The sequence below is a fragment of the Eptatretus burgeri genome, chromosome 16 (assembly GCF_056783735.1).
Source record: "Eptatretus burgeri isolate ZD-2024b chromosome 16, Ebu_testis_v1, whole genome shotgun sequence".
NCBI classification, from domain to species: Eukaryota; Metazoa; Chordata; class Myxini; order Myxiniformes; family Myxinidae; genus Eptatretus; species Eptatretus burgeri.
Window position 1 is genome coordinate 46,487,724 of NC_140976.1, and position 21,644 is coordinate 46,509,367.

General features: G+C 42.3%; 1 protein-coding gene across 6 annotated transcripts in view; it reads right to left on the reverse strand.

Moving 5' to 3' along the window:
- The window catches only part of PFKP (phosphofructokinase, platelet), a 115,343-nt gene that overhangs the window by 48,088 nt on the left and 45,611 nt on the right, over positions 1-21,644 (reverse strand). For all 6 annotated transcript variants that reach the window (XM_085859623.1, XM_085859625.1, XM_085859622.1 and 3 more), the window contains exons 10-15: positions 20,341-20,466; positions 20,137-20,201; positions 15,830-15,899; positions 10,404-10,550; positions 7,147-7,217; positions 2,192-2,279 (exon numbers count right to left, since the gene is read on the reverse strand). In XM_085859623.1, the coding sequence (XP_085715749.1) occupies positions 2,192-2,279; positions 7,147-7,217; positions 10,404-10,550; positions 15,830-15,899; positions 20,137-20,201; positions 20,341-20,466 (567 nt within the window). The remainder of the gene's footprint in view (positions 1-2,191; positions 2,280-7,146; positions 7,218-10,403; positions 10,551-15,829; positions 15,900-20,136; positions 20,202-20,340; positions 20,467-21,644) is intronic.

Below are 21,644 nucleotides of genomic sequence, written 5' to 3' on the forward strand. Positions count from 1 at the left end.
AAGTCTGAATCTTCAGGTCATTTGTGCTACCAGTCTTGCTCTATGGATGTCAGACTTTGACTCTGACCAAGGATCTGAGATAGAGACTTAATTCCTTTGGTACCAGGTCTCTTCGGAGAATCCTTGGCTATCGCTGGTCAGACTTTCTGTCCAACGAGCGGTTGCTGAGAGAGACTCAAATGATGTTTGTTACCTGCATAGTCCGTGAGCATCAGCTGCGGCTGTATGGACATGCAGCTCGGTTTCCCGTTCGCTGATCCTGCTCACCAGATTCTCTCAGCGAGGGAGTCTCATGAGTGGAGGAGGCTAATGGGCCCACCACGTGCCTCGTGGTTGCAACAGATTGATCCGCATCTCAAGGAGATGGGGATGGGCCAGGCATCTGCCTGGGGTATGGCCAGACGGAGGTCCCTGGAGGACCGGCGGAAAGTGGACGCAGCAACGCGTGACTCCAGCAAATGCTCCTATACCTGACCTGACCTGACCTGACAATCTCATGTCATCCCTTCTGCTCATGATCTTTTCGATCCCCATAACCCTCCCTAAGCTAACCCTTTCACTGGGTGTTTACTATATTTCCTTCCTTCCCTATCTTCTATTTTCCTGTTAATTCATTCCTTTTTTGTGCAGTTCACCAAATGCCACACTGCCTTGAGTTTACTGTGCCATTATTTTCATTAAAGTATTGTGTTATATATTTCGGTAAGCCTTAGCTTTGAGAGGAACCAGCAAGTAGAAGGGTTGCTCGTGATGTAGTTGATTATGCGAACTTAATCCTACCAGCAAAGAACCCACCCTTAAGGACAGGTTAATTCATCCAGGATTGGCATATTTTAGGACTAGTAATATGCACTTCTACCACAAGTGCCATTATAACATCCATATTTACAGAGATAATTGTCATCTTCGCTCCCCCACCCCTCCCCCTATTAACTCCTCAAACTATGAATGTTATTTACTGCCTAAAACTTTCCCATATATAGTTTGAGTACAACCAATAGTTTTCAAGTCATTCTGTGCAGTGGCTCAGGAATGCATTGAAGTCCAACAAACACATACTTTTCAGCTGTAAAAGTTTCTATTGGTGGTTAAGCCAGCTGTCTTGCTTGACAGGAATTGCTCGTAAACTTTCGAAATTAAGTCTTCTTTTAAAAAGAAAGACCATGCCATTGTTTTGATATGCTGGCCAAATTTAAAATTTAATTTCCCTGATTCTCTGCACCAATTTGGCTGAACTGTCCCAAAATATTTCAAAAGAGAAAGCATTGTCTGAATCGAAAGAGTGACAAACAGCATCAATCTCAATACTATGAATTGCAAAACAATGTGGTGACTCCCAAGACTTGCTCCCAATAAATAAAATGAGTAAATAAATAAGCAAATAAACAAAAACAAGAACAACTAGAAGGGTACTCTTCAATGTCAAGACATCACCAGATATGCCTCTGCCCACATTACTACATCACAAGTGGAGAACTTAATGTTCCTCATGGATGGGCGATCATACCTGTAAAGTTTCACCTTGATCTGTTCAGCTGTTTCGGAGAAGATTGTTGAAAGCTTTTATGACAATATATATATATATATATATATATATATATATATATATATATATATAAATATATATATATATATATAAATATATATATATATATATATATATATATATATATATATATATATATAAATATATATATGGCTGCCGAACCATGTGACCGATTGAGTCAGCAATTCCCCCCACCCCCATAAAATTTAGCGCCCCAGATGAGATTTAAAAAAAAAAAAAAATTAAACTTATTTCCCATCAAGAGTACCTGCCATGTGCCAAGTTTCAATTTTTTTTCCATTGAGTGGTTTCAAAGATAGAGGTCCAAAGTTTTTCCTTCTTTCCAACATGGCTATCACACCACGTGACCTATGATGTCATAATTATCATTAAAAAAAAAATTATACATAAGTAGTCACTCCTACGGTGAAAATTTTGTGTCAATCGGATAAGCGGTTGCAGAGAAAAACGGAAAATTAGGATGGACGAACAACCTGAAAACGCAATGCTTCCGACGACTCCGCCAGTGGAGGCATAAAAATAACAGTAATAACTGAACATCCAAAATTATAATAATATTATGACGACAACATCTGTCTTAAAGGTTAACAAAACTATGTCTGTGCAAAATTATTCAAAACAAACCTCAAATCCGCCGATGATCAGCAAGGCATTCACATTGTGTACCCGAATTTGTTCAGCAATAGCTTCGAGTGATTTACTTGGAAGAGTTCTGCATAAAATAAAAACAAAACATCATAAGGCATGATTGTCAATATCCAAAACAATAGGTAGTACGTCTGATAATATCACATTTTCGCTATGTCTGTGATATTTATGTGCATCTCAGTATTTTAGAATGCCGAGTTTGTCCCGTACTTCAAAAATTGGACAGGCATTTTGGGCCAGTTAAGTAGCATGAAATACATTCGGTAATACAAGAAAACGTATTTTTTGCCCATCAGACCGATGTGATAAGAACAATCAATTATCCAACCTTGTATTTACTCAGCTTGATCTCTTCTGTGAAAAGGTGATTCCAGGAATGCAATGACACGTTTACCTCACGTATATTTATTACATATGCACGCACAGGCACATACGCACAATCGTTTTTTTTTTTCTTCTCACAAGCCCAAGGCATTTATTGAATAGTAACGGCTATTACTACCACAATGCATTAACATTTAAAGGATGTAAATTATACTAACTCCACAACACTTGAGACTTATTATCTTCATTGCAAACCTCAAAATAATTGTTTACTTAAGTTAATAGTCCATGGGCTAGACCAGATACCGGTTCCACTGGGGGGAAGCACTCAGGTCCCTCCGGAATGGCTGGTCCTGAGGCTGCCAGGCACGGATAACTCCGCACACCGGCAGGATGCTAGGCAACCATGAACGCCGATTGGCACGGCCAATCCGGTCAGGGTTACACTACTTCACGTGATACCTCACCTGTGGAACGCCGGTCAATTAGAGTCACATGCCCTCAATGCACTCAGATTATTGTCGAGCATTTCAGTGAGTGTGCACTGGCTAACAAGAGCAAATTATTGGGGTAGAACATCCAGTCTAACCTTACTTGTGCACTGCATCGGACCAATAAAGGAAAAGAGAACTGAGAGATTGGAAATAACAAAAAAACAATTATTTTTTACAAACATATAAGCAAGCAACCATTTAAAAGCAAGTATTTACAAGCAACAAAGCAAAAAAGCACATAAGAGCAGATTTAACCACAACACGTACATTCTTCTTCAGTTTTACTTAAACAAAAGACTTGGCCATCATTCACTCAGGGGAAAAGAATATAACAAGAACTTGAAAATAAAAGTAAAGTATGGAGAAAAGAAAAATAGCATTTTCCTTTCTCCCTCACCTTACACAGGCCAAATATACAACAGAATGCAGAGGAAAATTGATGGGGAAGATGGGCAGTGGCAGGATCAAAATGGGACAAGAAGCCGCGTCCTTAAGGTGCCTAGACCGAACGTGCCCAATTAAGCCATGCGAGAATGGAGGGCAAAGGGAGAGGGATTCCGCCAGACCGAGGGATGACTGAACGGCTATGGGGCCGAAGGTAAGACCGATGGGGTGAAGGAGGTATTGTCAAAATGATGTTTGGTGAAGGGTGGACCATTGAAACTGGCTGATGGAATAAAGGAGGGATTGTTGAAAGGATGTTTCATGAAGGGGAGGCAAGTCCTCCTCGGCGTGCCAGATATGTGACTCACCCTCCTCTGCTTCAGATTCTTCTTATCCAGGCTCTCGCCAATGAGGTGCCGCCGTTCACCCCCCTCGTCCTTCTTGGCTGACAGGATCGAGACTGCAGGACGACATTAGTGGAAGAAGTGTTCTTTTCCACACAAGCTGACACCAATTGCTCATGAAAACTTCCTTTCTTCACCCTCACACACTTTTTTCCTCCCCTCATGAGCCTTCTCCATCCCTCCGCCTTCTGCGTCTCTGAGCCATCTACTCATCAGCTCTTTTCCTTCCTCTCATGAGCTCTATACATCCCAGCTCATGCGAGCCTTCCCGCTTCTCTCAGACTTCTCCGTCTGCTTTCTCTTCTTCTTCACACTGCTCTTTCTTCCCTCCTCCCACGAGTCTTCTCTTCTCTCGTTGGTCTGCAGCCGATGGGGGCAGGTTCACGACGTCACATGTGGAAAATGCCATGCCATTCTGAGGGAACGCTCAGTACAGCGCTCGCCCCTCCCCCCCCCCACGTGCCCAAGGCCACGACAAGAGCTCCCAGCCCCTCTCTGTGTGCACAAAACACCCACTTATACAGTTATGCATTGTGCCATGCCTGCGATAAGCGCTGTCCCGCAGGCCACAAACACGCATGTGCGAATGGGCTTAGTCCCAATCCTATGCGGGGAAGGAAATCCGATCGGCCTGACGGATTAACGACCACAGATGGATCGAACGTGCCCAATTAAGCAATGCGAGAATGGAGGGCAAAGGGAGAGGGATTCCGCCAGACCGAGGGATGACTGAATGGCTACGGGGCTGAAGGTAAGACCGATGGGGTGAAGGAGGTATTGTCAAAATGATGTTTGGTGAAGGGTGGACCATTGAAACTGGCTGATGGGATAAAGGAGGGATTATTGAAAGGATGTTTGATGAAGGGGAGGTAATTGGTGGATTGAAAAAGGTGTGGGGGAGGGGTGGAGGGGGGAATGAACTGATGGTGTGAAAGAGGAATGATTGAAAGTAACAGAGGGATTGAACAGAATGATGGTGAATTTTGAAGCCCTTAAAGCATCAAGTGGGGGTATATTAAGGGGTTCGATTTGTTTTATTAATGAGCCTAATATGGTCACAAATTGTTCTGATCAGCGAATTGATCACGAATTGTCCTGAAACAATCAGAAGCATTTTGTCCTGATGAGCCCACAACAAGGGTGAAATCTGGATCGACATCTCTGCTTTCGTCTATTTGTAACCATAGGCTTTAATCTCAGTCTGCAAAGGCTTGGGTGCCATATGGATGCCTCCCAGTTTGGAAGTGATATGTTGGCATAACTTATATACATGATGTCAATGTCATGTCATAGAGTCAGTGAGCTTCTTCGGTTGAATTTAATATTCCCGGCTGCAAACCCAACATGTTGCATCGAGCAGTTGCTTTAAGTTAATATAACTCGACTGTTTTTGAGGTTTCACATGTGATTATCTCAAAGGTATTTTTTAACTTATAAAATCTAGCTGTTACTGTAAAATTATTCATATTGCCAGCTGGTAAAGGAAGGATGTTTGTTTCCACTTTACAATTGTAAACCCCACATTACACAGTAATGTAAACCCCACAGTAAACCCCACAGTAATTGTAAACCCCACAGTAAACCCCACATGTGTATGTAAACCCCACATACACACCTTCGATTTGGATAACTGCTGCATCACTGGCTAACTCAGAATTGGCTACCCCCCTCCCCCCCGCTCAGCCCAACAGCAGAGTTATTTTAATCAATTACAGCAATAACTCATCGAGGAACACAAATTCTTCGAGGATGGTTAGTTCTCAGGGAATCCAGTTTATCTGGGGCCCTGCCTCGCCTTTCATTTTCTTTAAAAGTATCCTTTTCATCAATGTGAAATACAGAACTGCTTAGTGCTAAACACCAGTTTTCGCCGCTACTCAGCATTTTTGAAGATGTATTCGTTTTGAGGATACATTCACTTTTTGAGAAGTGTCAAAATGAAAGCTTTAAAAAAAATCACTGCATTAATGCCAACCCCCCCCCCCCCCCATTGGGAAAGGAATAAAACCACAGAAGTGTTTCTGGCTCTGGCTGTCATCAGCACAGAGTGGATTCCCACACAAAGTTAAACTGGCAAGCTATTCCATGTGGGATATCTGAACAGCTAGCTCTCAACTGTTGTGGAGCCTGACACAGATCTGCACAAGCCTTCACACGGACTTGTATTCTGCTGTATTATCACTTTGTAGTTTAAACGACTGGTTTTGCTGCGATTTTTGTGTGTTAAATAAATGTTACTTTTTATTTCTGTATATGACTAATGCATATTGCCATTTTTTAAAGCGGTGATTTGTGCGTAGCATTTCTAATTTCTGCGTATATAAAATGTACGTTTTTCTGTAAAAATGTATTTGGGGTCGAGAGAGTCTTCGGGTCGGTAGAAACGGGAATTCAATGTAAAGCGATGTGCACAGTGACACGTGGTACATGTTTACCTTATCGACAATGGCAGTCCGCTCAGAACAACAACTCTCGTTTGTAATAGTTGCCGGGGAAACGGCAATTTGGTATTTTCTAAAATTTGATCCATCAAGTGTTTTACATGATTGATTGTTGTATGTAACAAATTTGGTTGATACATTTTCTATTTGTGGCCGAATAGGTGTTTTACATGTTTTGGATGGCCTTGACCTTTGACTAATTTTGACCAGATGTTATACATCTATTCTACATATACGTACAAATAAGCCGTGTAAGTTTCAATTTGATATCACGAAAAATTCCTGGTTTGGCAACAATAAAATCTCATTTTATTATGATGGGGTGAAATTGTCTTGGACACCGTTTTCTCGATGCCACACGGGATTTTTCACTATGCTAACAACCAAGATGAGCACAACCTGAAAAAAAGAGACAGAGAAAATTAATCAATTCCATTTTGCACTCTCTAAGCTTGGTACTGAGGTGGTGGGGTCTTCAGGGTCAAAAGGGTCTGAAGGGTCTTCGAGGTATTAGGGTTCTCAAGGGTCTTTGGAAGGGTCATAAGGGTCTTCAAGGCTCTAAATGGTCTTTCGGTATCAAGGGGTCTTCGGGGTGTCGAGGGATATAAAGGTATAGATATGTCTGGAACTCGCATGCACGGCTCCTTTTATAGTATCGATTCTTCCAATTTTAATTTGTGTTTAAGTCTTATCCAATGCAGCCATTCTACAACTATCAAGTAGAATATAATCTTGGATTTTGTGGGTCGGTTCGGCTGATATACTTGAAAGAAAAGAAAAAGAAAAAAGATAGCACAATTCAAATTTTACAGCTCAAAATAGTTCTGGTCGATGAACTTTACTTCAGCATATAGTCCTAGCGTACTTCCATGTACTGTACATACCTCTTTGTGCCAAGCAATGAACCTCCTTGGCCAGTCCAACCACCAACATCTCTCCAATTAATCTCATGGATCTGTGATTAAAGTCATGGCATTAGAAAAAGAACAGATCGTGTCCGTGAACAATTAATTACACAATAATATTTTTTAAAAAATCATTTGTTCCATTGTTTTCCTTTCCACTTCTATGATGAAGAGTTTCCACATGTAGCCAGCTTGTTCACAGCCTGTATCCTCCTCCCCCTCCCTTTGCTATCATTTTACCTGTGTCCTTATCTTCACACAGGTCTCCTATCTTGTCCTTCTACCCTGCCTGGGTGTACGCTGCCGCTCGCCACGTCACCACAGGGCGAATTCCCCTTACCTGTGGCTAATATTTTAAACCACCCATTAGCCACTGTGGCTAATCCATGTTTTAGTGTTTTTTTTTTTTTTTACCAGTTTTGGACGAATTTTTGGCGATTTTAGCACAGAATTCAACTTTCGTTGAGACGGCCGAGCCGGCCGCCATTTTGTATGTTTTGATTACGGGAATCACGCGTAATTTCGTACAAGCTTACAATTGGACTTTCGTACAAGTCCAATCCTGGTCCACAACCACCCCCATCCCCCACTACCACCTACTAAAGGCACAACGACCATACCCCCCACAAACACACACACACACACACACACCATCAACACCACCATCCCTCACAATCACCACCTCCCCTGATAGTGGTTCATTCAACCAATCTCACACGTCAAACTCACTCATCCAACCAATCTGAACAATCCAACTCACTCATCCAACCAACCTCACCCATAAAACTCACACATCCACCTGAAAATTAACTTATTATTTCATATTGCTAAAAAAGAACTTTTGAATAAAATATGTGGCTATTTCCTTTCTCCTGTGGCTAATCATTCCAAACCTGGATTAGCCACAGTGGCTAATTCCTTTTGAAAGCCAGAACACACCCAGCCTGCTGTTGGTGTGTTCCTCCTTCCACACCCCCCCCCTCCCCCCATTTCCACTGTATTTTTTTGTTCTAGCTCCTCCATGGGCCTCAAGTCTGTATACAAAAAATGGCATGATAGCATGGGGTTTTCCAACGAGCAATTTGTAACACCTGAAGGGACACCTGATTAACAACCCACAGGAAATAACGTGTCACACTTTGACCATTTTCTCACTATGCAAAAATATATATTTGGTAACTTTGTGCCATTCCAGCTGTTCTTGTCCAAGTCCTTGGGTAATCTTTGATGTAATGCAATACACTATTACCTTGTGTTGCCAAAGCAGAAAAGTTTTGCTTGAAACAACTTAGGACAAGCTCCAAGTTGATGCTGCCTGCAAAGCCAAATAGCTGTCCTTGAATGGTTTCTTTGTTTATCTGATGTTCATGTGTGCTCCATTAGTCTTGCTGCTAGGTGAGATGTAAAAAGCACTTTGTGTAGGATATTCTGTGGGAGTAACGGTATACTTTGTGGTAAATCTGGCTGGAATAAAATGAAAAAAAAAATACCCCCGTGCAGGAGTGACGGTCATCTCTGCGAGAAAATATATAGCCTCCTGAAGGTAGGGCAGTTTTTGCAAACTTTGAAGTCAAGTGACGCGAAAATGAAAGCGAATATCGAAAATCCAGCCGGACAAAATTTAGATATTGTCCCATAGATTTATATGCTACAATCAAATTCAAGATCGCTTGAGAAATGTAGGAGATAGATTTTGAAAATCGTCATTTTCGAATTTTTTGCCAACTTTGAAGTCACGTGACACGAAAACGAAAGCGAATATCGAAAATCCGGCCCGACCAAATATAGACATTGTCCCATAGATTCATATGCCACAATCAAATTCAAGATCGCTTGAGAAATGGCGGAGGAGATAGAATTTGAAAATCATCATTTTCGCAACTTCAAAGGCCTCGTGACCTTGACCTTGACCTTGACCTTCGGTGACCTTGAAAGTCATACCATCGTGTACGTCTCATCGACCTCTATCAGGATCACTAATGACCAGATCTCCCGATTCAACTTCATTGTGAACGGACGGACGGACGGATCGTCACCTCTCCTCTCAACACCAATATTATTCGGTCATGCTCGAAGAGATGACCTAAAAAGGCAGTCCATATTATGTAACATTGGATAAGACGTAATATAAACTCCATGTACATTTGCACAGAAATCATCAGTTTAAATACTTCAGAAAAGGAAAACGAGTGGAGAGAAATGGAGGAGAAGGGTGGTGGAGTAGAGGAGGAGAGGCCAAAAAAACGTTCCTGACCCAAAAATAAATAAATAAATAAAGGATGTGAGCACAGTATTTAAGCTTACCCAAGCGTATTTGTCACAGAGGTCACATACCCATGTGGAGTTAATCGACTAGTCGAAGTTCAGTTTCAAAAGGAATACAATCCGACTGGAGACTGTTTCCTGCTTGTATGAACATAAAATGCTGTATTATAGTGCCGTACTTATAGACCATCATCAATGAGCCTGGTGTGGCTCAGGGATTAAGGCGGGGGCTTGGGATCCTTGGGGTCCTGAGTTCGAGCCCCGCTGGGCGCTGAGTTAGCATCAGGGGGGTTGACTCAGCCTGTCATCCTTCCGAAGGTCGGCGAAATGAACACCAGTATACTGGTAATTATCCTTGCAGGGTCGAAGGCGACTAAAGGGTTGGCGTCAGGAAGGGCATCCGGCCGTAAAAACATTGCCACAACAAAGGGTACCACGATTGGAGCCCACAAAAAGCTGACCCCTGCTCAGGGATAAAGGCTTTAAAATGGTGAGATGATGACTTATAGACTATCATCAAAAGTGCTCGTCAAAAGTAGCAGTAGTATAGCGGTACCATGATCAAAATCCTGTGCTGAACTTCCACTGGAAGACAAAGTTACCCGCTCCGCAAATTTTTAACCAGACTCTGTGGCGTAACGATTAGAGTGCCCTCTCTGGAGTCTGGGAGGTCAATGGTTCGAACCCGACCCCAGTCGAGTCATACCAAACACTAAAATGGTATGTGCTGTTTCCTTGCTTGACGCTCAGCATTCAAAAAAACGAAAGAGCACGGATAAACAACCATAGGCTAGCAATCAATACGCAGACTTAATGGGCTTAATAGCCTCCTCCTGTGTTGAAGATTTTTGTAAGGAAACTCATTTTCCTCTCGCCCAGGTAACCGCTTCAACAGCACATCAGTTTATACTGAAGAATGGTACTCCAGTCATATCAGTCTCATCCAAGATACAAAATGCAATGTTAATTACCTGTCCTTGGGCAAAACCTTCAAAACCATCATGGACGGCAAACATTCTGTGGCCATCTGAGATGCCAACGCGTACAGCCGCACGCACCGCCGCGTTCATGCCAGCCGCAGGTGCTCCCACGTTTAATACAGCAATGGAGAAACCAGACTGAAACAAGGCAGAGACAAAACATACGAGAAGTGAGGTGTTTATGTGAAGGAATTCAACTCATCAAATTGAAAAGCAAACAGAGCGAAGTCGATAGCAAGTCATCGCAAACCCCCCCCCCCCCCCCATGCTTCCCACCAGAAGCAAAGTTGAAAGATGTCAAAGGTTTCCACCAGGAATGACACAATATCAAAGTTTGAGTTGAAATTTTCTTTTCCCCATTTCAACCCCCGTGACTCGAAGTCCCCACACCCCCTGGGGGCATGAACCAAAGGTCAAATAAATAAATAAATAAAATAAACTGTTACACATTTCATGTGCCCCCCAATGTTGATTGCATATGCAATGTTTCATTGAAAATGTTTTTAAAACGTGTGTCCGTAATTGCATTTTTTGGGGGTATTTGACTTGATCCCACCCCAGTGGGCAGGGCCAAAATTATGCTGCTCTTGCACCTCTTTGCCGTGTGATGATCACAACTACCAAGTTTAGTGAATTTCTGCACAATCGTTTATGCGGAGATAGTGTGACGGACAGACGGACGGAGCCGATTACATCAGTGGAGTTTTTTTTTGCCTTTTTTCAAAGCATGGGGATAAACATTATATTTCATAACTGAACACATATTTAAAATTACAATTCCTATGATTCTTCCAAAGATATAACTCATTAGAGTTAGCTTTTACAATTCGCACAAATTGTGTGATCACCCAAGCGCGCAAAGATTATAAATCCTTCAGTCCATGATAATAAATAAAAAGAGAATTTAGCTCGACTCGGTCTCTGCACAGAGAAACATGGATATTAAAATACAAAAGACACAGACAGACAAACGCACACAAAGAATGGCATTGGAAGCTATTTTCTGCCTTTTTAACTCACTTGTTATGATCCAACGACTTGTCAAGTCACTATCAGCCATGATCTTTCTTGGGCAAACCACATTTCAAAGTTGGCCTCCAAAGCCAGCCGCTGAATGGGCATCCTCCATCGGCACACCTGAACTCCGATCTACCAACAAGGCTTTCATCCGCAACTTGATCGAGTACCGTTTCCTCTCTGTGCTGGTGCATCTGCCTCGCATCTTGCTCAGCTTGATGCTGTGGAAATCAAGGCCTTTAAGAATATTGGAATCTCCTGCAACGAAGCAGAGTCTGTGGGCCCATCACTTCGCCATCGCAGACAGGTCAGTGGCCTCTCTGTCTTCGATCACCTCCTTTCTGGTCTTGCACCCTCTGCTCTTTCTGTGCTTTGTCCCCTTCCAGGTTTCTGTCCACAATCAATCCCCTTCTGGTGAAACTACCCAAATCCAGAATCACCACTCACCTCCACTCACTTGTTCCTCTTATTTTCTTCCTGGGAATCAACTTCCACATCCTCTTCAATCTCATTCTTCCCTCCATGTCTTTAAGACAGCTGTTCATCACCATCTCAGATCGTCCCCAGTCCAAAACCATGATCGTTTCTCCCCTCGCTAACCCCACCCAAATCCCACCTCCTTCCAATTTTCCAGTTTTCCCTCCTTGGAGTTTCCTTGTGTGTCTATCTTGTCCACCCCATAGATGTGTGTTTTGCATCCTGTTTTTGTCTGTTACGCCCTGATCCGTTCAGGGTACGAGCTATCATATGAGCCTGAACTACGTATACAAAAAAAAAAACCCCAGTATTCTGTCGGGTTGTGAAGAAGTATGTTATTGCTGGACTGGTGGAATGGAGGGATGAGGGAAAGCTGACATTCTGGTTTCTCCATATTCCCCCTCATTTAAAAGAAAAAAAAAAATCGGTGAAGCAGACATCAGCAATAACCAGTGATGCAACCCACACTCCAAATTATGTGGAAAGTTAAAACCTTATCAATTATACAAATTACCTGATTAGATTGTTTCATGATTATCGGACACACAAGTCTGAGATAGTAATTTCACCTGGAGAAATTCAATTATCAATTAATAAGATGAGTTAAAAGTACCATTAAAAAAAATAAAATTGAACAGAACCGAGCTCAAAAACAATCCACACCCAATAGTTATTGCACCATGACAATTAACCCAATTAGAATAGTTGATACAACATATTGTTACGAATTACGTGGGTTCCGACGGACACGCACGACCGCTTCAGCCCAAACGCAGTCGCGTGCCCGCCGAAAGCCGGAATTCAGTCGTAGCCTTCCGGATAACACCGAAAACCCGCTACGGGTGCCTTAACGCACCATAAACTTGTCAATATCCTGTCCGCGTGGTACAGGGTCAATCGCCGAATGTCGATATACCTAATTATCCACGCAGACAGAAATACCGAGAATTTATACTTTGACGGAGACTTGTACGGAACGAGCCGCTAAGCATGCTCGTCCCGTGTGCGTTTTGCCGAGCGGTTTTAAATCGCCAAGTTCCATCGGACCAAATTATCACTTTTATTGGCCTTAATAGCCAGTTAACATCCCGAGCGCGTCGTGGCAGACAATGGCAGAAAATGATGCAATGAGGTTGACATTCAAACCAGGGGGGGCATTTATTTTATACAGCAGGCAAGCAATCGATGGGGGAATAGGGAGAAGACACGAGCAAAAGCCTACAGCCGAGGGCTATGCAACAATGTACACGCAATCATGCACTTAATCAGTTCTACTTAAAAGAGACAAGGCGCCACAGACTTTCGTACAAAACCCAAGGAAAAGAATATGGCTCGTAAGCCTTTAACGGTACTCAGAGCCAGGATGACCGAAGAGCTCCGTGAGACCGGGCTGGTTACCTGTTCGCCCCTGGTGGCGACTCGAGGGTCTTCGGGTCGGCGACCTGTGTCTCTGTTCCACCTGGGGCATCGCAAAACGCGCCAGTCGCGTCAGCGGCTTGAGCAGCTTGGCGGGCGGCTCTCCTTGGTTGCTTGGCCTTCCCCACGGCCTGGTCGATCAGGCCTGGTCAACGACGCTTCAGAGGAGCGAACGGGCCTTGCTCTCTTAGAGTTGATGCTCTTTCAGGACCCGCTCACTTCTCAGCGTCTCTCGATGCCCTCAAGGCCGTCTGCTCGGACCACCAAGCTCCGATGCGCCTTTCTCTTCAGCGACTCCAAACTCCGTCCTTCCAGCCTCCACCAGCCCCGTCTCTCCCCTCTGACTGTTCTGATGCGCCTTCCTCTCTCCCCTCTCCCGACTGCTTCTGGCGATTTGACTTCGCCCTTTTTATAGCCCGGGCGGGGGAAGCCGCTCTCAGTTTCTTCACCCGAGGCTGGTGCCACTTTCACCTCTGCCCTTTCACCCCTGGTGGGAAACCCCATTCTTACGTCACAGGGTGATTTCGGGGGAAGACGTCTTTTTGATCCGAATATGCAAATCAGCCGCTTCGCGGCTGTTTGCACACGGACGGTGTGACGTGGCTTTACTGTTGTGCCGCTGGTTCGCAACCAATGGCATTTTGCGGCTGTCAAGGAGGAGGTGATGGTTTTATGATGTTTGTTTGAAGATGATGGCGTTCCTGTTGTTCGGGGATGATCGGGTTTTTGTAGATGTTGTTAAAATAAAAGATAGAAAGGAATAACACTACCTCAAAGATTCACAGCCCGGCACACGAACCCCTTTACACATCGGTGGGGATTCTAACCTAAAACACGGACTTATCAAAATAACTGATCTCTGGGGAACCTGAATGGTGTTTTGTGAATTTCCACAATCGTAATACTATCAAAAGAACAACACTTTTCTGATATAAGGGTCTAGGCTCATCGAGGAACTAAATGATAACGGGGAACAGGTTTAAAGACTACCAAAGGGTATGGGGTGATGGGCATAAACAGAAAGGCTCGTTTTGTGATCGGTGAGAGCAAAATATCGTAGAGCGAGAGCAAGCGTGAGTCCCTGGAATGGCTGATAGGGCTCTGTCTACACATTTGTGCTCCCTGGACACAGCACAGCGCATCATCAACAGAGGACCAATCACGTGGCCATATTTGGCCTCTGGTCAACCCTTGATCAATCTGTGCAAACGCATGTTTTTGCACACATGACGTTATGAAATACTTCAATTTTGGTGCAATTACACAATGGTGTAGTGAAGGTATCCGATTCCAGGAAGCAGAAGTCTCACGTTTCCATCTATAATTGACTGCTTACCATGGCAAAACTTGTAAAACCACAAATTATGGTGGCAAAAAATGACTTAAGAATTCCTTCCATAAACCCCCAATTTCCAGAACTTTTGGGATTATTCATTCGTTCCTAAATTCCAGCATGATTTGGACAAAAAAATAATTAAGTAAAGGTCGGCAAGCTCTCTGTTCTGTTCTATCAACTAAAGTGTTGCAAAAATATGTCCTCCAGTTCCTGCAGCTTCATGGACGTCAAGTCACACTTCAACAGGATAACGTGCGCCCTCACGTCGCACGAGTGGTCACTGACATCATTGTACAACAGAACATTCCCACACTTCCCTGGACACCTATTTTGCCTGATCTTCCTCCCATAGAACATGTATGGGATGAAATGGAACGATGATTGTGCAGTCTTCAAAACCAGCCAGCGACGTTGGCCCAACTGTGGCATGCCTTGATACAGATCTGGATTGACATCCCACAAGCCTTGTTCAACCATCTTGTGTCCTCTTCGAGGCAGCGTTGTCAATGCAATGGTGGTCACACGAGATACTGAGCCGTTAACTGACTTTTCACCGCACCGTGGGCTGACCACGTGCCTCGTGGTTACGGCAGGTTGATCGGCATCTCAAGGAGATTAGGATGGGCCAGGCATCTGCCTGGGAGTTGGCCAGACGGAAGCCCCTGGAGTACTGGTGAAAAGTGAATGTCGTGACGTGCTGCTCAAGCACATGCTCCCATGCCTGACCCCTTCGAGTCTTGCACACACGTGTTGACATTCTCATGTTTATTTTATGTTTATCAAACGTAAATATTGACGTGACCAAACAACATGATGTTTGTTTTCATTTCTCATTTTATATCAGTGTAAATGATGCACAGGAACTTTTTTTTTTCCACTATATGTATATGTATGTTATGGCTCGGGGTCCGGGGCTCACCACGAGGGGAAGCCATCGTGTTTCCCCCGAAAATCCGGTGTTGTGATATGTATTGGTATCAAATTTTTGTCAGTATCTCGAATAACAAAACTATTCAACGTTCGTTTTGCTATATCCATTTTCAGACACCCGGTACGTCCGCACGCACGCATGCTATCGTTTGCACATCTTTTACAATCTTTCAACCCCCAACCCCCCCCTCCCAAAAAGTATTTCTGACTAAATAACTAAACCACAATCATGCCGACATACCTTTTCAAACGTGGTGTTCGACTTCTTATTCGAGAGAAGCTTATAGGTGTTGAGATTATTTTCAAAACTCCTGCAGGCACAGTTGTTACAGCTCAGTAAATTTCTACTCAATTGTGATATAATGCAAAAAAAAAAAAGAGGATTACATTATAACAACAAAGATTATTATACCCCACCCAAAATCCCTTCTCCTTTCCAATTTTCCAGTTCTCCCTCCTTGGAGTTTCCTTCTGTGTCCATCTTGTCCACCCCATTCACGTGTGTTTTGCGTCACGTTCTTGTTTGTCATTTCCTAATCCATTAAGTATACTAGCTCTCCCATGAGCCTTGACTATGTATACAAAAACAATCGGTGTATGTATGGTCAAGACTAGTCAAAAAAATATAAAAAAGTAATTTAAAAAATACCCCCGAGCGAGAGTGCCGATCATCTCTGCCAGAGGTCGACAGAAGCAAAATCAAAGTAGGGGCATCTATAATCGATTCCATGGCTCGTGTATCTGGTCGTAGAATGCAGATCACCAGAACAGTCAGTCACTTCAAATTATGATGAAGGAGACCCTTTTCTGAATAAGTGATCGTGACAACAGCAGGTGCGCTTTAATGCTAATTTATGTGATACCTGTGGTTCCATGACGATTTGAAATCAGTGACTCTGACAACACCAGGCGCGGTACTTGCCAAGTTACGTGATACGTGGTATCCATGTGGTAGGTAATATGGACGTGCTGCTGTGTGATCATGATAGACCATGTTGTTCTCTCTCAAACGATACCATTTACTGGCTGCTATTCTACTCTGTGGCCGAGATACGACTCTCCAAACATAGCGTCAGAAGGTCGTCAGAGCGAAGTTTGAAGGGCTATAAAATCGGAACGAGAGCAAATTTCAAAAAAAAAAAATGGCTCGTGTTGTTCTAGATAATAGTCCATTGTATCTGAATCACTAAAAACATTTGATCTCTCTTGATATATGAGGGAGGAGATACGATTTGAAATCGACGATTTTCACAACTTTGACAGCCTCGTGACCTTGACCTCCACCTTGGACGACCTTGAAAGTTATATCGTTGTGCATGTTTCATCGACCTCTATCCATTACACTATTGGTTATTTGTCTCCACTCGGTTTGATTGTGGACGGACGGGCGGACGGACGTACGGACCGGCGGACAGACTTTGAGACTGGCTTTATTGAGATGACCTTAAAAACAAAACCTGTATTGTGTCAAGCCAAGTTTTTTTTTTTTTTCTTCCACCAAGTCATTTTTTCTTCGCAATAAAGTACATCGAATGGGCCAATAATTAGCCTATCAAATTACTTACACCAATATGTAAAAAAATGACCGACGTTTCAGACACAAAGATGAAATTTCTAGCATTTCTGCAACAACATAACACCTATTTAAATATGAAGGGTGATATGCTTTCAGGAGAGAACAGGAATTGTCTGGACTACTTGTTTGATAATTAAAGGCTGAAGCCTTTGTGAGATTGAATAAGACTGTAAAACTCGATGTGGAATCACGGGGTTTTTTTTAATGGATTTTTTTTCTTATTCTTCTTCTTTCCACATTTCATTGATTTGCACAAAGAACCAAACACAATGCACCTAATCTAAACAGTATGAACTACAACAATAGAAGTGTAAGACTGAATCCTGCCTGAGTGTTCTTTTTTTTCTTCCCAAAGTTTGTACTACATTGATGTGCATTAACATCACAACCTCCTTCCCACGAATCAAACACCAAGTACAGGTGTGTTGAACAATGTGTCCTCAACTTTGACTGCCTGGTTATCTCCACTATTCTAAAACAATGCGTTACCTGGAAAGCAACAAGGGGAGGGAGGGTGTGTGGCCATTATCATTCAGAAGGGCAAATCGACCTTGAGAGAAGTTACAGAATTAGTGTTTACTTGGCACAAGAGGAGATTTCTGGTTCGCTCATTTGTCATACATTGCAAAAGTGGAAAATTGAGGTAAATAGGTACGAGTTGAATGGGTTCCGAGAATAATTTTTTTTTAATGTGGAATAGCACTTACAACAAATTCTTTGTTGGCCATGCATTTTCTTCTTTGAACAACACATCACAAATGCCCTAACCTTTGTTGAAAACAAAAACACACAACAAAGAAGCAAAATATAAGCACAGCAAACTGAGAAACTTGCACTAAGTATGCCTATACCCGTTTTGGAATGGTGAGGAAGGAACAGACTTGATCTCAGGTGACAGGTGCCCACGCACCTCCTGTTACATCGCGGACTCATTGACTGCTGAACTGAAAAATTAAGACAAAAATAAAAATAAAATGGAACACGAGTTTCCACCCAGGCAAGCTTGAAGTCCTCACAATGGTTTTCAAAAAAAAAATACGGTTTTAAAAACAATTTAGTCAGTTTCTATTACCAGACTTTGACGGAAGGCCACTCGCTGAAGCTTCTCGTGACAAAATGTCATCGACTTCAAAGCTGACCTCAAAAGGCTGTGTTTATTGGGCATTCTTCACTGTTATGTGCTGTGTTTTATTGGTACTGCCCAGTTATTATGAAATACAAGGCCTCCATTCCCAGCATGCTGGAGTTTGTCTCTTCATTACAGACACGTTTCTAAGATTTTCACCTGGCTCTTGATGTTGTAGATACATTAACAAACTAGAACTACGTTGTCGATGGCACACCATCGCATATTCCCACGTGCACTGCTTTGTCCCATTAACGCGAGGTGAAATTTTATCTTGCAAAATGGATTGACTATTCTTTTCTCTTTGATGTGCTTTCTGACCAAAGACTTGCTATGTTTACTAAATCAGAAGTCATTGCAAGCATGTCAACATTTCATGAAACATTCATTTAACACTGTCCAGCAATATAGAACTAGGCATCCATTTAATCGTAGGAATGAACTGTGTATAATATTAATTATAATTATTCATAATCAATTAGATAAATACAGTAAAACCTGTGACTGTTTGTCACTCATGGGGGCCACATAAGTAAGTTCTTTATAAAAGAATTTACCATGTACAATGGTAAATACACTTAAAAAAAAAAAATCAGCCCCCATGACCCCACCCCCTCTGGCCCGGTTCCTAGGGGTCATATCAAAAATCTGACAGTGTTGTGCACTTCAACGTACATATATCTACGATGTCCCAAAGTTTCAAGTTCCTATCTCAAACGGTGTAGGAGGAGCTATTTTGACCCCCTATCCGCAAAGCACCCCCTACCCCCCAAGCACCCTCTGATCATCATGTGTTAAAAAAAAAAATGTTGTTAAATGTATAACTCATGAATATGTTTGATTTAAAAAGCTATAAGACAATTTTTTTTAATCGACCCCCATGACCCTAACCCCTCTGGCCCAGCCCCTCGGGGTCATATCAAAAATCTGAAAGTGTTGTGCACTTCCGCATACATATATCTACTGTGTACCAAAGTTTCAAGTTCCTATTTCAAACGGTGTAGGAGTTACAGGTTAAGACATATGGACGTACGGCGGAGACAATCGCAATATTCCCGCGCTTTTGAATGGCATCTCCCACAGGAACCCCACTACGAAGTGTACTGCTCGATCGATGCACGGTGGTGGGCGACCTGGCTGTATCCTACAACCTGCTCACAGATCTGGATTTATCCACGATTTCCATTATCCCTCTCCAGCTCCAGCAGATACCAATGAGAATATGCAAACGAAAAGCGGTTAACCTATTCCTTCTCTCGCCAGGTCTGTCCTCCTTTGTTCTACTATTCCCCTTCTGTAGAAACGTACGTGCCTAAATACAACCACCCGGCACTTTCTCACAAAGTTTAAAATGATCCACCAACAAAAACCTATTGAAAAACTTCATATTTTTGAGCTTCTTTTTCCTGAGCTTAAGATGTGCATATCAGTCTCTCTGAATCTCATGCACATGACAATTCTTTCTAAGTTTATGTAGCCTGTCAAACTCTTCAACGTCTGCTTCTTGATGAGATGTGTGCCAAAATAAATAGATTAAATAAACTTTCTTCATTCTTAGGGATTACTGTCTGTAACAGCACGGATGCAGATAGAGTAAAACTTTAGTGCTATTTGTTCGCATTATATGATGCTGTCACAGCAACAAATCAACATCTGCAATATACAAGAAAACAAAATGTAAAACTATCTCCCCCCCTGCCCCACCACTCCTTCCACAGTCCCACTCCCCCCCCCCCACTCCCCAAATAAGGGAAAGAACGATTTTAGTGTAAAATAAGCCATTTAGAAATGGAACAATGGGTGGATTGACAATGATGCTGGCTAAGAACCAATAAGACCATCTCACCTCCCACGGAGCTTCACAGCTTCACAAAAGGACTGTTCATCCATGGCTTTCTGGACTTGTTGGGTCTAAGCAGCACAGGAGCGTTAAATGACATCCAAAGTTTGAGAACATAGCAGCATCATATCACATAAACAGTTTGAAGAGAAGTGCAAGTATGGCACAGCATGTGTAGCGTATAAAGAAACGAGCTTCAATGAAACTCACAATTTGTACACATTCCATCAAGGGCAGGCGTACGGCTTGATTTCCCGACAATGAGACAACACAGGCAGGAGTGTCTGGGGTGGCATCAAGCAGGGCTAGAACAGCTTCAACGCCCATGCGGCTCGCCTTCACATCGCAGAAAGAGATGAGGAAAAAGAAAATGTTTATCAAATGAACATTGGTCATTTTCTGAATGAAAAATAAACTTGTAAAATATATATATATATATATATATATATATATATATATATATATATATATATATATATATATATATATATATATATATATCTCTTCTTCTTTCGGCTGCTCCCGTTCGGGGTCGCCACAGCGGATCATCCGTATGACCCGCATAGTGATTTGGCACATGTTTTACGCCGGATGCCCTTCCTGATGCAACCCTGGTCGCCTCTTACAACACAGGGATATGGTACACCTATTTTAACCGGGGTATATATATATATATATATATATATATATATATATATATATATATATATATATATATATATATATATATATATATATATATATATATATATATATATATATATATATATATATCTCAAAATGAACAAGAAGGGCACTCGGTAGAGCAAGATACCTCCACTTTGCAATGTCTGAGCCAAAAGAACATATCAGGCCCAATAAATATATCGTTTTTAGATATATAAATATATCAATGGTGAAGAATCACTAGAAAAAAAATTAAATAAATCTCGTATCCAGATCTGTATTCAGATCTTCACCAAAATCGAATCAATTCTTCCTTGTCACACACCCAAACCTGTCCACCAAGTTTCGTCCGAATCCGTCCACAACTTTTTGAGATATCATGCTATATATCGTTTTTGGCCCTGTCTCTCAATGGTGAAGAATCACGTTTAAAATTCCAGTCGTCGGATCCTGATGTTCACCAAAATCTAATCTGTTCGTCCTTGTCACACACCCAACCTGTCCAGCAAGTTTCATCCGAATCCATCAACAACTTTCTGAGATATCCTGTACACAGGCAGACAGACAGACAGACAGACAGAAAGGGGTGAAAACATAACCTTCTTCACCTTCGGTGGTGGAGGTAATGACGATAAAAATTGATATTGTGCACTATATAACGAGAGCAACAAACAAGGCATAAAACAAGTAAACTCAGAAACGTGGAGGTGCACATCTATTTAAATAACACACTTATTCTGTCTGTCTTTCCGACTATTTCCTGTTAAACCACTCGATTCGTGACAATAAAACCCACATCATTATAAAGGTCTTTGTCCGAGGTGTTTCTGGTTGTGTTATTTTTACAT